Here is a 13,466-nt window from a genome sequence, read left to right on the forward strand (position 1 = left end):
TTTGATAAGGGATAGCATTATAGCTGTACTTAGCGAGGATATTCCCAGAAATACTTCCAGGGAAGTTATTTGGGTGGAATTAAGAAATAAGAAAGAGATGATCACCTTATTGGGATTCTATTTTATATACCCCCTAATAGTAAGTGTGAAATTGAGAAACAAATTTGTAAGGAAATTTCAGTTATCTGTAAGAATAATATAGTGTTATAGTAGAGAATTTTAACTTTCTAAACACAGACTGGGATAGCCATAGTGTTAAGTGTTTAGAAAGAGAGGAATCTGTTAAATGTGTACAAGAAAATGTTCTGATTCAGTATGTGGATCTACCTACTAGAGAAGGGACAAAACTTGACCTACTCTTGAAAAATAAGGCAGGGCAGGAGACTGAGGTGTCAGTGGGGGAGCACTTTGGGGTCCAGCAACCACAATTCTATTAGCTTTAAAATAGTAATGGAAAAGGATAGACCAGATCTAAAAGTTGAAGTTCTAAATTGGAGGAAGGCTCATTTTGATGGTATTAGGCAAGAACTTTCAAAAGCTGATTGGGGGTAGATGTTTGCAGGTAAAGGGACAGCTGGAAAATGGGAAGCCTTCAGAAATGAGATAACAAGAGTCCAGAGACAGTATATTCCTGTTAGGGATAAAGAAAAGACTGGTAGGTGTAGAGAATGCTGGATGACTAGAGAAATTGAGGTTTTGTTTAAGAAAAAGAGGGAAGCATATGTCAGGAATACACAGGATAGATCACATGAATCCTTAGAAGAGTATAAAGACAGTGGGAGTATACTTAAGAGGGAAATCAGACAGCCTTGGCAAATAGGGTTAAGGATAATCCAAAGGATTCTTATAAATACATTTAAGGACAAAAGGGTAACTAGGGAGAGAATAGGCCCCTCAAAGATCAGCAAGGCGTGGAGTCACTGGAGATGGGGGAGATACTAAATGAGTATTTTGCATCAGTCTTTACTATGGAGAAGGACCTGGAAGATATAGAATGTAGGGAAATAGATGGTGACATCTTGAAAAATGTCCATATTTCAGAGGAGGAGATGCTGGATGTCTTGAAATGCAATAAAGTGGTTAAACCCCCAGGACCTGATCAGGTGTATCTAAGAAATCTGTGGGAAGCTAGGGAAGTGATTGCTGGGCCCCTTGCTGAGATATTTCTATCAATAGTCACAGGTGAGGTGCCAGAAGACTTGAGGTTGGCTAATGTGATACCACTGTTTAAGAAAGTTGGTAAGGACAAGCCAGGGAACTATAGACCAGTGAGCCTGACGTCGGTGGTGGGTAAGTTGTTGGAGAGAATCCTGAGGGACAGGATTTACATTTGGAAAGGTAAGGACTGATTAGGGATAGTCAGCATGGCTTTGTGTGAGAGAAATCATGTCTCACAAACTTGATTGAGTAACAAAGAGGATTGATGAGGGCAGAGCAGTGGATGTGATGTATATGGACTTTAGTAAGGCATTCGACAAGGTTCCCCATGGGAGACTGGTTAGTAAGATTAGATCTCATGGAATAGAGGGAGAACTAATCATTTGGATACAGAACTGGCTCGAAGGTAGAAGACAGAGGATAGTGCTGGTGGCTTGCTTTTCAGACTGGAGGCCTGTGACCAGTGGAATGCAACAAGGATCAGTGCTGGATCCACTACTTTTCATCATTTATATAAATGATTTGGCTGTGAGCATAAGAGGTACAGTTAGTAAGTTTGCAGACGACAGCAGAATTGGAGGTGTAGCAGACAGTGAAAAAGGTTACCTCAGATTATAACGGGATCTTGATCAGATGGGCCAATTTCTGAGGAATGGCAGATGGAGTTTAATTTAGATAAATACACGGTGCTGCACTTTGGAAAAGCAAATCTGAGCAGGACTTATACACTTAATGGTAAGGTCCTAGGGAGTGTTGCTGAACAAAGAGACCTTGGAGTGCAGTTTCATAGTTCCTTGAAAGTAGAGTCGCAGGTAGATAGGATAGTGAAAGAGGCATTTGGAATGCTTTCCTTTATTGGTCAGAGTATTGTGTATAGGAGTTGGGAAGTCATGTTGCGGCTGCACAGGATGTTGGTTAGGTCACTGTTGGAATATTGTGTGCAATTCTGGTCTCCCTGCTATAGGAAGGATGTGGCAAAACTTGAAAGTGTTCAGAAAATATTGACAAGGATGTTGCCAGGGTTGGAGGGTTTGAGCTATGGGAGAAGCTGAATCAGCTGGGGCTGTTTTCCCTGGAACATCAAAGACTGAAAGGTGACCTTATAGAGGTTTATAAAGTCATGAGGGGCATGGATAGGATAAGTAGCAAAAGTCCTTTCCCTGGGTTGGGGGAGTCCTGAACTAGAAAGCAAAAGTTTAGGGTGAGAGGGGAAAGATATAAAGAGACTTAAGGAGCAACATTTTCATGCAGAGGGTGATAGGTATATGGAATGAGCTACCAGAGGAAGTGGCTGAGGCTGGTACAATTGCAGCATTTAAAAGGCATCTGGATGGGTATATGAATAGGAGGAATATGGGCCAAGTGCTGGCAGGTGGGACTAGGTTAGGTTAGGATATCTGGTCGCCATGGACAAGTTGGGCCAAAGGGTCTGTTTCCACGCTGTACATCTCTATGACTCTATCTCACTTTCCTTAGTCTTTCTTCTTTTAAATAATATTCAGCTCCTCCATTCTTCCTGTAAAAGTGCACATTTTCCCCTCCTCTATCAGCACTTCACAGGGACCATTTCCCTCCAGGCTACCCTGGTCCATTCCTCTTCCATTCCCAACACCAGTCCCCACCCCACTGCATTTTCCCTACAATTGCAGGTTCAACACCTGCCTGTATACTTACTCCTTCTTCATTATTCAAGACCCCAAAAGCACCTTTCAGGTGAAGCAGCAATTTACCTGACTTCACTCAATACAGTCGACTGTATTCACTCTGCTAAATTGAGAAGATGAATACGGACTGTATTTTCGCAAAAGTGACCCTGAGCTTCCAGTTGCCTGCCACATCAACACACCACCACGTTCTCTCGTCAACATCTCTGTTTCAGGTCTGCTGCAGTGCTCCAGTGAGGCTGTGTACAAACAAGAAGAACAACATCTCATTTTCTACTTGGGCTCAATATCAAGTATAATAACTTTAGAAACTCTCCCATGTCCTATCCCCATCCCCATACTCCAGATCCTGTCAATGATATGGGCTGCTTTCATTACAGCCAATTCATTTCCAGCTACTTATGGATCCATTATCAGTATTTCTTTCTCTAGAGCACACTGTTATCCATCCCTTTGACTCCCTAACTGTCATTCACTCTCTCTCTCCCTGTCTAGTTACCATCTCTGCCTATCCGCTAACTCCTTTTCCCACCCGACTGATTGTCTTCAGCATAAATACCACCTTTTCCTAGCTACATTTGTTCTGAAAGGTCAATTAACTTGAAATGTTAACTCTGTTTTCTCTCCACTGATGCTGCCAGACCTGCTGAGTTTTTCCAACAATTTATTTTTTGTTTCAGAGTTCCAGCATCCGGAGTTTCAGTTTTTATTTAAATATTGCAAACTGATTGTTACCGGGAATTCAATTTTCTTGTTTAAAATTATCAAACTCTATGGGAATTATACCAAATTAATAAACATGAATGAAGGTATGAATAGTAAATTCCCAGATGGCACAAAAATCGGTGGTGTGGTAAGTAGCAAGGAGATAGGCCTTAGACTACAGGATGATAGAGATGGACTGGTCAGATGGGTTGAACAGTGACAAATGGAACTCAATCCTGAAATGTGTGAGATGGTGCATTTTGGGAGGACTAACAAGGTGAGGGAGTATAGATTGAATGGTAGGACCTTTGAAAGTACAGAATACAAGAGACATAGATCCTTGAAAGCAATGGGACAGGTAGATAAGATGGTTATGAATGCATATGGGATTCTTTACCTATTCGCGAAGGCATTGAATACAAGAACAAGGAGGTTAGGATGGAACTGTATGTAATGTTAGGTAAGCTATAGCTGGAGTATAATGTGCAGTTCTGGTCACCACACTGTTGAAAGGATGTGATTGTATTAGGCTGGGTGCAGAGGATAGTCACCAGAATGTTGCCTGGGCTGGAGCGATTCAGTTATGAAGAGACACTAGATCGTCTGGGGTGTTTGCAGATGTTGTTCTAGCAGGGATGGCTGAGTGAGGATATGATTGAGGTGTACAAAGTTCAACATCTTGATGTTGAGCTTGTTTGGTGCATTTAGTAAGTTAGGAACCTGAATATCATGTTTGTATCATGTTTCATCATAGAAGAGACAAGAAAAATCCAAAAAAAAGTGAACCATGTCACTGAAGGAAATCAATAAAAATTAAGAAAACTCTAGAAAATTAATGGGATAAAGTTGTGACCAATCTCCTATTCTTGCAACTTGCACCCTTGCGTTTTGAATGACATAGCTGCAGAGATGATGAATACATTTATTCTGAAGTTCCAGAATTCCTTAGATCATCTCCCATGGATTGGAAGAAAATAAACATAATCCACTACTTGAGAAAGGTGGAAAAGAGAAAACATGAGACCACAGGCCAGTTAATGCAGTTTCAGTAGTAGTAGGAAAACTGATCTATTATGAGAGATATGGGAACTGTAGCACAACAGAGAAGCATATGAAAATGACATGATGATGTTTAAGATAACATAACACTGACATCAAAAGTGATATGCTGATGAGATTCTGTAAGAAAGATGATAAAAGCTGGATAGAGAGAGCTGGTTTAGAGATCAATATTATGTATAATAGCATGCAAATAAAAAAGTTTGTTGAAACTCTAAGAATCAGGCAATAATTAGTCCCAGTAATACTGAGATACAGCACACTAAGAGTGGAGACAATGGGTTAAAGGAGCATCATTCAGCACTGCAGGATAAAGTCCCAATAGGTTCAATAGACCTTTATTCCATGGATTTTCGGAGAATGAAAGATGGCTGACCTGTTAGAAACATACAACATAATAAGGGTAGATGTTAAGAAAATGTTTCCTCTGGCTGAGAAATCTAGAACACAGTGTCAGTCTCAGAATACGTGTTGGCGACTTAAAGCTGTATTGTGGACAACTGTCCTCATTCAAGGATTTATGAAGCTTTGGAGTTCTGTATCACCGAGCATTGTGAATGTTCATTCGCTGAGTATTTTCAAGATGTAAAGCGATAAGGGTAGTGACTGAATTGAGGGGCTGGGGATTGTGCAGGGTGATATCAATAAAAAGTCAGACATAGAGTCATGGAGTCATAGAAATGTACAGCACGGAAACAGACCCTTTAGACCAACAGGTCCTTGCTGACTGGATATCCTAAACTAATCTAGTCCCATTTGCCAGGACTTGGCCCATATTCCTCTCAACTCTCCCTATTCATATACCCATCCAGATGCCTTTTAAATATTGTAATTGTACTAGCCTCCACCACATCCTCTGGCAGCTCATTCCATACACGTACTACTGTCTATGTAAAAAAATTGCCCCTTGAGTCCCTTTTAAATGTTTCCTCTAGTTCTGGACACCCCCATCCCAGGGAAAAGACTTTGTCTATTTATCCTATCCATGCCCCTCATGGTTTTATAAACCTCTATAAGGTCACCCCTCAGCCTCTGTCGCTCCAGGGAAAACAGCCCCAATCTATTTAGCTTCTGCCTACAGCTCAAAGTCTCCAAACCTGGCAAGATCCCTGTAAATCTTGTCGAATGTCGGAGCAGGCTGAGACTGCCAAATGACCTAATCCAACTCCTCCTAACTGGGACCTTTTTTTCTTAACAAGATTTATTGTCTTCCTCTTTTTGCAGGAATTGATGACAGTCTTTCAACTGTTACACTGGAATGGAAACTTAAAAAGTCTGCGAGAAAGGAAGTGTTCCCGTCAGGTAATCTTTCAGTTAATTGACCAAACATGAAGAAATAATTAGCAGCTGATGCTTACACCAACAAACCAAACAAATTGGAACTTAATACTACACCACTTCTTAAGATATTGTAATCCCAATATCCATCCTGTAAACAACTGCTATGCTCAATCGTCATTAATTGTAAACCATTATTGCTTCACTTTTAATTGACTTTCCACACTAGTCTGCTGGTCTGATTTATGCTTTGCTAAAGTCTCTTTCATTACCTTGATATCTGACTCAGTCTTTCACAATCTGTTTACATCTTTTCCCCGGTTCCTATCGCTAAGCTTGAACTGCTGAAAAGCACAGAATAATTAATAATCTTGCGTCTTCAGCCATTTCTTGTTATCATGTGGAGGGAATCAAACTGACTGAAGACTGGCATCTGGCATCCATGTGGGCTGCAGGAACAAACCGAGGATGGCTTTTCAAATGAGCGCCATTACTTGCAGCCAATGTCCTGTTTTTTCTCCATACCCTTGTCCATGACTTCTATCCAAATTATCCTCCAATACCCTCTTGAATGCTTCAATTAAATCTGCCTCCACCACATTTCCAGGCAATACATTCCAGACCCTTACTACTCACTGTGTGAAAAAGGTTTGTCTTTTGCATAACACTTTAAATCTATGCCTTTTCATTCTTGCTTCTTTTAGAGTCATAGAGATGTACAGCATGGAAACAGACCCTTCCGTTCATCTTGTCCATGCCAACCATTTTCCTAAATTAATCTTATGACATTTGCCAGCATTTGGCTCATATCTCTCTAAACTCTTCCTATTCATATACTAATCTAGATGCCTTATAAATGTTGTTATTGTATCAGTCTCCACCACTTCCTCTGGCAGCTTATTCCATATATACCCCATCTTCTGTGTGAAAAAGCTGCCCCTTAGGTCCCTTATAAATCTTTCCCCTCTCACCCTAAACCTAGGCCCTTTAGTCCTGGACTCCCCCATCCCAGGGAAAAGATTGTGTCTATTTACCCTATCTATGCCCTACATGATTTTAAAAATCTCTATAAAGTCACCCCTCAGCCTCTAACACTCCAGGGAAAACAACCCCAGCCTATTCAGCCTCTCCCTATGGCTCAAACCCTTTAACCTGGCAACCTCCTTGTAAATCTCTTCTGAACCCTTCCAAGTTTCACAATATCCTTCCTACATCAGGGAGACCAGAATTGACTGCAGTAGTCCAAAGTGGCCTAACCAATGTCGTGTACAGCCTCAACATGACCTCTCAACTCCGATACTCAATGCACTGACTAATAAAGGCAAGCATACCAAATGCCTTCTTCACTATCCTATCTACCTGCATTTTGAAAGAACTATTGTGACGATGCTGTTCCTTTAACAAGGTTATGTTGTCCTTGGCTTTTTTTTTCAGGGAGGTTGTAAAAGTAGCAATTCTGAAATGTCTGGCTTGGATGGGTTTTAGGGCCAATTAGATTATAGCTAACAGATACTGCCTCAGGAAAAAAAGGCTTTCAAGTTTTTAAAAGAAACACTTGTTAAATGAAAGAGGAGTGGCCAGTTCTCTCAGCTCAGCTTTTGTCTGGTTTGGTTTGGTTTGGTTTTAGCAGTCTGACTATTCACTGAAAGCAGTCCATTCAGTTTAAGGCTACTGGTCCAAGAAACAGCTACATGGAAGAGGGTGTTCCATGCTGCCATCTCTCTCTCTCTCTCTCGCTCTCCTGTAAGACCCTGTGTTTGATTTTACCAAGGGGTGTTTATGAGGATTGTTGCAAATAATTGGAACAGCATCATTAAATTGGGAGAATCTGTTGGGTTTTCAGTTAGGTTAAGTTGCTTGGTATTCTATTCTCTTTTGTTTGTGTTTCATTCGGTAATCTTGTAAATAAGTTCTGTCTTGTTTAAAACCAAGTGGTTTGACCAGCTGCATCTCTCCTGCAATACCCACGTTACACCTGCTTGAAACAACTAGCAAAGTTAGGGTCCAGGTTACTTCTTTGAAATATTTTGAGGGGGTCCATAACATTATGAACCTGTACTCCAAGGTCTTTTAATTCAGCAACACTCTCCAGGACCTTATCATTAAGTGTATAAGTCTTGCTCTGATTTGCCTTTCCAAAATGCAGCTTTACAAGCAAGAACAACTTCACCCTATCTATTCTGTTCAGTCCACCCGTGATTCTGAAAACCTCTATCAAATCTCCTAGCCTTCTTCATTCCAAGGAGAAGAGTTCCAACTATTTCAACGTATTTTCATAATGAAGTTTCTCATTCCTAGATCCAGTCTTGTAAATAACTTCGGCACTCTCTCCAATGGCATCCAGAACTGTACACAATACTCTAGCTTAGGTCTAACATGTAGCTTATACAAGTTCAATGTGACCTACCTGCTCTTGTACTCTATACACCTATTAATAAAGACAAGGATACTGTATGTTTATTAACTGCTTTCTCCACCTGTCTGCCATCTTCAATGATCTGTGCACATATACCACATCAACTCCAGCACCCCTTTTAGAATTGTACCACTTATTTTGATTGTCTTTCAATGTTCTTCTGACCAAAGTGCGTCACTTCACACTTCCCTGTATTAAAAGTCATCTGCTACAGTGTTCCCTTTTGATTGCACAGGCATCCAAGGCTTGTGCTTTGCAGCAACCTCTGGAACTGGAAGTCAATGTTGCAACTGGCATGTGAAAATCAATTGCAATGCACAGATCCTTGGAGCGGCTACATACGCAGCTCAGAGAGAATGTTACCTGCCATCTATCTGCCTACTTCATCAACTTGACAATGAATTTTTGGAGTCTCACAATGTCCTCCTCATAGTACTTCATCCAAATTTCATGGAATTTGCAAATTTTGAAATTGTTCCTTGCATATCGAGATCCAGATCATTAACATATATAGGGAAAACCAAAGGTCCTAATACTGACAACAGATAAAAATGGGATTTCTTCTCCATAAGGACTATGTGATGCCCTGTCAAAACCAAACTTAGAATGGGATTCCACCGGTTAAAAATAACAAAATTCAAAGGAAGATATTTGTGGTTCTTGGAGCCTTCCGTTAACACAATGACATCACTATTAGGGGAGGCGATAGCCTACTGGTATTATCGCTGTGCTATTAATCCAGAGACCCAGGTAATTTCCGGGGGACCTGTGTTTGAATCCCAGCATGGTGGAATTTAAATTCAGTAAAATTAAAATCTGGAATTAAGAGTCTAACAATGACCATGAAACCATTATTATCTGTTGGAAAAACACATCTGGTTTACAAATGTCCTTTAAGGAATGAAACTACCATCCTTAACTGGTCTGGTTTACATGTGACTCCTGACCCACAGAAATGTAATTGACTCTTAAAACTGCCATCTGGACAATTCAGGATGGGCAATAAATGCTGGCCTTGCTAGTGACGCCCTGCTCCCGTAAATCATTTTTTAAAAACTTACTTTGCAACACCTATCACCTATCAGGGCAAATACAGCAGATATTTACAAAAAACACCATCTGCAAGTTCCCCTCCATGCCACACACCATCCTAAAATTGAACTGTTATTTGTCAAAATTCTGGAACTCAATTCCCAACAGCTCTGTAGATATATCTATAGCATATAGACTCCAGAGGTTCAAGAAGGCAGCCGACCATCACTACTTGAGGGAAATTAGGAATGGGTAATAAATGATAGCCCAGCCAGCATTACCCCCGTCCCATTAAAAATGCATATTTTTTAATCTTGATGTTACATTCAGGAAAGTTTGCAAGTGTGTTGTCACATCTCTGCAAACCTAACATAGCCCACAGCATCCTGAAGTACGGAATGTATTTTAACATACCATGGTTACTGGCAAAGTATGATATATTGATTTATCAAAAATACGCCCGATAGATGACACTGAGAATTGCAAAAACTGAAAAGCATTAGAACAATAAATGCTACTTTTTGTGAAACATTTTATCATCTTATTTCATATCAGAATCTGTTAGTATAAGCCACCAAATATAAAACTATTCCTAACTGATTTTTCTACCAATGTGATGATGTCCAGTGTATAATAATTGCACTATTTGTTTCTTTCCGTTTTCATTTCCACAGGATGTAATTTCCTATTATTCCAAACAATCGTTGGATGATTGTTTGAGAAGTCAGATGGCATTAGACTGGATTTTGAAGGAGAAAAGGATATCAGGAATTATAACCCAGGAGCTTCAATCATCTCTTAAGGACCTCGAGAAAGCCAGGGAAACTGGTTGTGAATTGCGGTTCTACAAAGAAAAGAAAGAAATTCTGACACTCGCTCTCAGTCAAGTTAGATCAGAATGTGGCTGTATTCAAATGTGTGAATAGAACTAGTGAAATCAATTCAGGAGTAGAAATATTGCTTTGAACAAGGAAACATCCTTTAGCTATATAAATATTTCTTCTGATAGCACAAAGATCAGCAACCTACAACAGAACTGGTCATGGTGATCCTTATTCTTGACAAGCCTTGCAAATGCCACGATGACGTGTGAGTGGCAGAACTTGGGAAATGACAGTGTCAATTGAATCCAGGAATAATCTGCACAAACAAAAAATCTCCAAGGCCCTAGTATCCAAGACACAGAATTCAAATTATACTATTTGCTTATGTCATAATGTTTGCATTACCGTTATTCTAATTATAACATGTTACTGATGGTATGACTGTTTCATGCGCAAACCTAATTCTGTTGTCCTTATTGTACTCTTAGCAATTTTGTGAGATACAAAAAATTCATACTGCATACAGAATGAGCTCAAAATTATAGCATAGGAACAGGACATTTGGTCTGCTTGACCTGTGTTTAAGCTCTGTCTGTAGTTTCATTGTCAATAGTATGAATGCCATATGTTCATTCTGTTCCTATTTCTCTTCCCTTTTCTCCCTTTGAACTATGCCAGAATACCATTGGAATTTCTGTTATGTTGCTATAATTCCACTGAAGCTCAACAGAAGCATCAGGGTTGAACAGAAGGGGGCTGCCTCAGAATTCTACACCACCAGCTGGCACCAAATTCTCCATTTCTAACATGCCCATGAGCCTTTTGTGCAAAGGGTTGCAGGAGGTGTGGTTAAATAGCAGGGCTATCTGACTGTGTGTGACAAGAAAGTGCTAAAAGTGTCAAGGCTAATTAAATTGGCCAACTGGGATTTTCCAGCCAGCCTCCCGATTCCTGCAAGTGGAATTTAAATGGTTGCAATAGTGTTACAATGATATTGTAGTAGTAGAAATTGGTAAATGACAGTGTCAACTAAATCCAGGAATAATATGGGAATAAAATTCCCAAGGCCTAGTATCCAATACACTGAATTCAAATTATACTAATTGCTTATGTCATAATGTTTGCATTACCATTATTCTAATTATAACACGTTACTGATGGTATGACTATTTCATGCACAAACCTAATTCTGTTGTCCTTATTGTACTCTTAGCAATTTTGTGAGATAAACTAAGACTCTGCATGGCTGTCATTGTAAAACTACTGTTCATAAATGGTTGGGCAGCCGTGGAGAGACATTATGTGTGTAGCAGGTAGCATGAAGACAGGACAGCGATCTTCTCATGTGATTTTGCATCTCGAGTGTAGTTGAAATGACAGATTGATACAGGATGAAAACATTGCTGCTCAGATAATTTGAATTCATCTAACATGACTAATTGGGCAGAACTATGCACAAATATACTCTTTACAGGTGCATTTTGTCACTCAGCAAAGATCAGCAAACACTAGCAAGATTATTCATAACCAGTCTGCAAGGTCACAGCTCACAGACTATGACTCCAATGATTCCCATCAGCATCTTTCAAAATGCTGATTTCAGCAGTGGCACAGGCTTGTAACTTCAATTTTCTAGTAGCCCACATTTTAAATCATCATAACATTTTAAAAGTAATCTTCTCGAAATGGCAGGTTTTTGGCAGAAATTTGGTTTGGAGGAATGAAAAATAGGACTTGGAATTTTGACAAAGCAGCCAACCTGTTAAATGCCTGGGTGGTCAAGCTAGTGGCATGTAAATGGTGTCAGTAAAACAGATTTCAAGGTAGCAATTTCAAACAACATCAACTTTATGTGAAGTTCCAGTTCAAGCTCTCGTTTTGGAATTATATTGGGTTCGATAACTTTCAGTTGAATAAAGGCCAAACTTTAAGTGTAGTATATCATGTGCGCTCAGTGAAGTTGAAGTTGAATACTGGAAACCTTAAATGATTGGTTTCAATTACTTGTGAGAAAAGGTCTGAATTTCAACCCTATTTTTACTTGCAGCATGAAAATGAAATAAAATACACTCAGCAAAGACATTAAAGGCAACCTACAAGGAAAAAACATATGTCACATCAATAATCTGAAACAAAACCAGAAATTGCTGGCGAAACACAGCAGGTCTGGTGGTATCTGTGGGAAGAAAGCAGAATCAATGTTTCAAGTTTAATGATTCTTCATCAGAAGATGAAATTGGGGGAGGGATGGTGGAGGGGAGAGGTGAGCAGATAGGTAGAAATGGAGTACAGAAAGAGAGAGAGAATTAAAGAAGGTAGGTAAACAAGGAGATTATGGATAATATGTCAGGACAGAAGGAAAGCTGAATAAGCGAGTCGAACTAAGAGTAAGAGAGCTGTACTGAAAGCAATGCACATAATGTGATAATAGGCCTCGGGGTAGATGAGAATATGGGATTGTGGAACAAACCCAATATCATAACAGGACCAAGTGCGCAGTGGGTGAAAAAAGCACAGGGAAGGATGGAATCAGGACCTCAATGTTGAGTCATGAGGCTGCAGGATCTCCAAGCAGAAAATGAGATGTTGTTCTTCAAGCTTGCACTGAGCTTCACTGGAGCATTGCAATGGGCCTGAGACAAAAACGTTGATGTGGATCACAGTGGTGTGTTGAAGTGGCAGACAACTAGATGCTCAGGATCATTTTTGTGGAATGAACGTTGGTATTCTGCAAGACAGTCACGCAGTTGGTGTTTTGTTTCCCCAATGTAGAGACAACCACGTTGTGAGCAGCGAATATGCACTGAATAGACTAGATTGAGTGAATCGCTGCTTCTCCTGGAAGGTCTGACTGGGGCCTTGGATAGTGAGGAGGGAAAGGGGCAGGTGTTACACCTTCACCAATTGCAGGGGAAGATGTCAGGGGGGTTTAGGAGATGTTGGAAATGGAGGAGGAGTGGACTAGAGTGTCCCGGAGGGCGCAGTCCCTGCAGAATGCTGACAAAGGAGGAAAAGAGAATATCTGACTGGATCGAGAAATGCCATTAGAGATGGCAGAAATGGCAGCTTACAATCCTTTGGATGCAGGGGCTTATGAAGTGGTGAGTGAGAACCAGGGGACCTTATCATTTTTGGGAAGGGGTGAGAGTAGAAGTATGGGAGATCAGTCAAACACAGCTAAGGGTCCCGTTGATCACTGTAATGGGAAATCCTTGGATGAGGAAAGAGGCGGGCATTTTTGAAGCATCCCCTGTGGAAGGTAGCATCATCAGAACAGATGTGACACAGACAATGTAATCGATGTACTGGAGAACAAGTTGTGGAAAGGGG

General features: G+C 40.4%; 1 protein-coding gene across 1 annotated transcript in view; it reads left to right on the plus strand.

The window, feature by feature from the left end:
- Positions 1 to 10,238, plus strand: part of lix1 (limb and CNS expressed 1) — a 50,445-nt gene extending 40,207 nt beyond the window's left edge. Inside the window, exons 5-6 of the mRNA XM_043702835.2 lie at positions 5,811 to 5,888; positions 9,987 to 10,238. Of these exons, the coding sequence (XP_043558770.1) occupies positions 5,811 to 5,888; positions 9,987 to 10,238 (330 nt within the window). The remainder of the gene's footprint in view (positions 1 to 5,810; positions 5,889 to 9,986) is intronic.
- The last annotated feature ends 3,228 nt before the right edge of the window (positions 10,239 to 13,466 follow it).

Source organism: Chiloscyllium plagiosum, unplaced genomic scaffold, assembly GCF_037043375.1.
Source record: "Chiloscyllium plagiosum isolate Xiang-an unplaced genomic scaffold, Cpla_swu_hap1 HiC_scaffold_2, whole genome shotgun sequence".
Lineage (NCBI taxonomy): Eukaryota > Metazoa > Chordata > Chondrichthyes > Orectolobiformes > Hemiscylliidae > Chiloscyllium > Chiloscyllium plagiosum.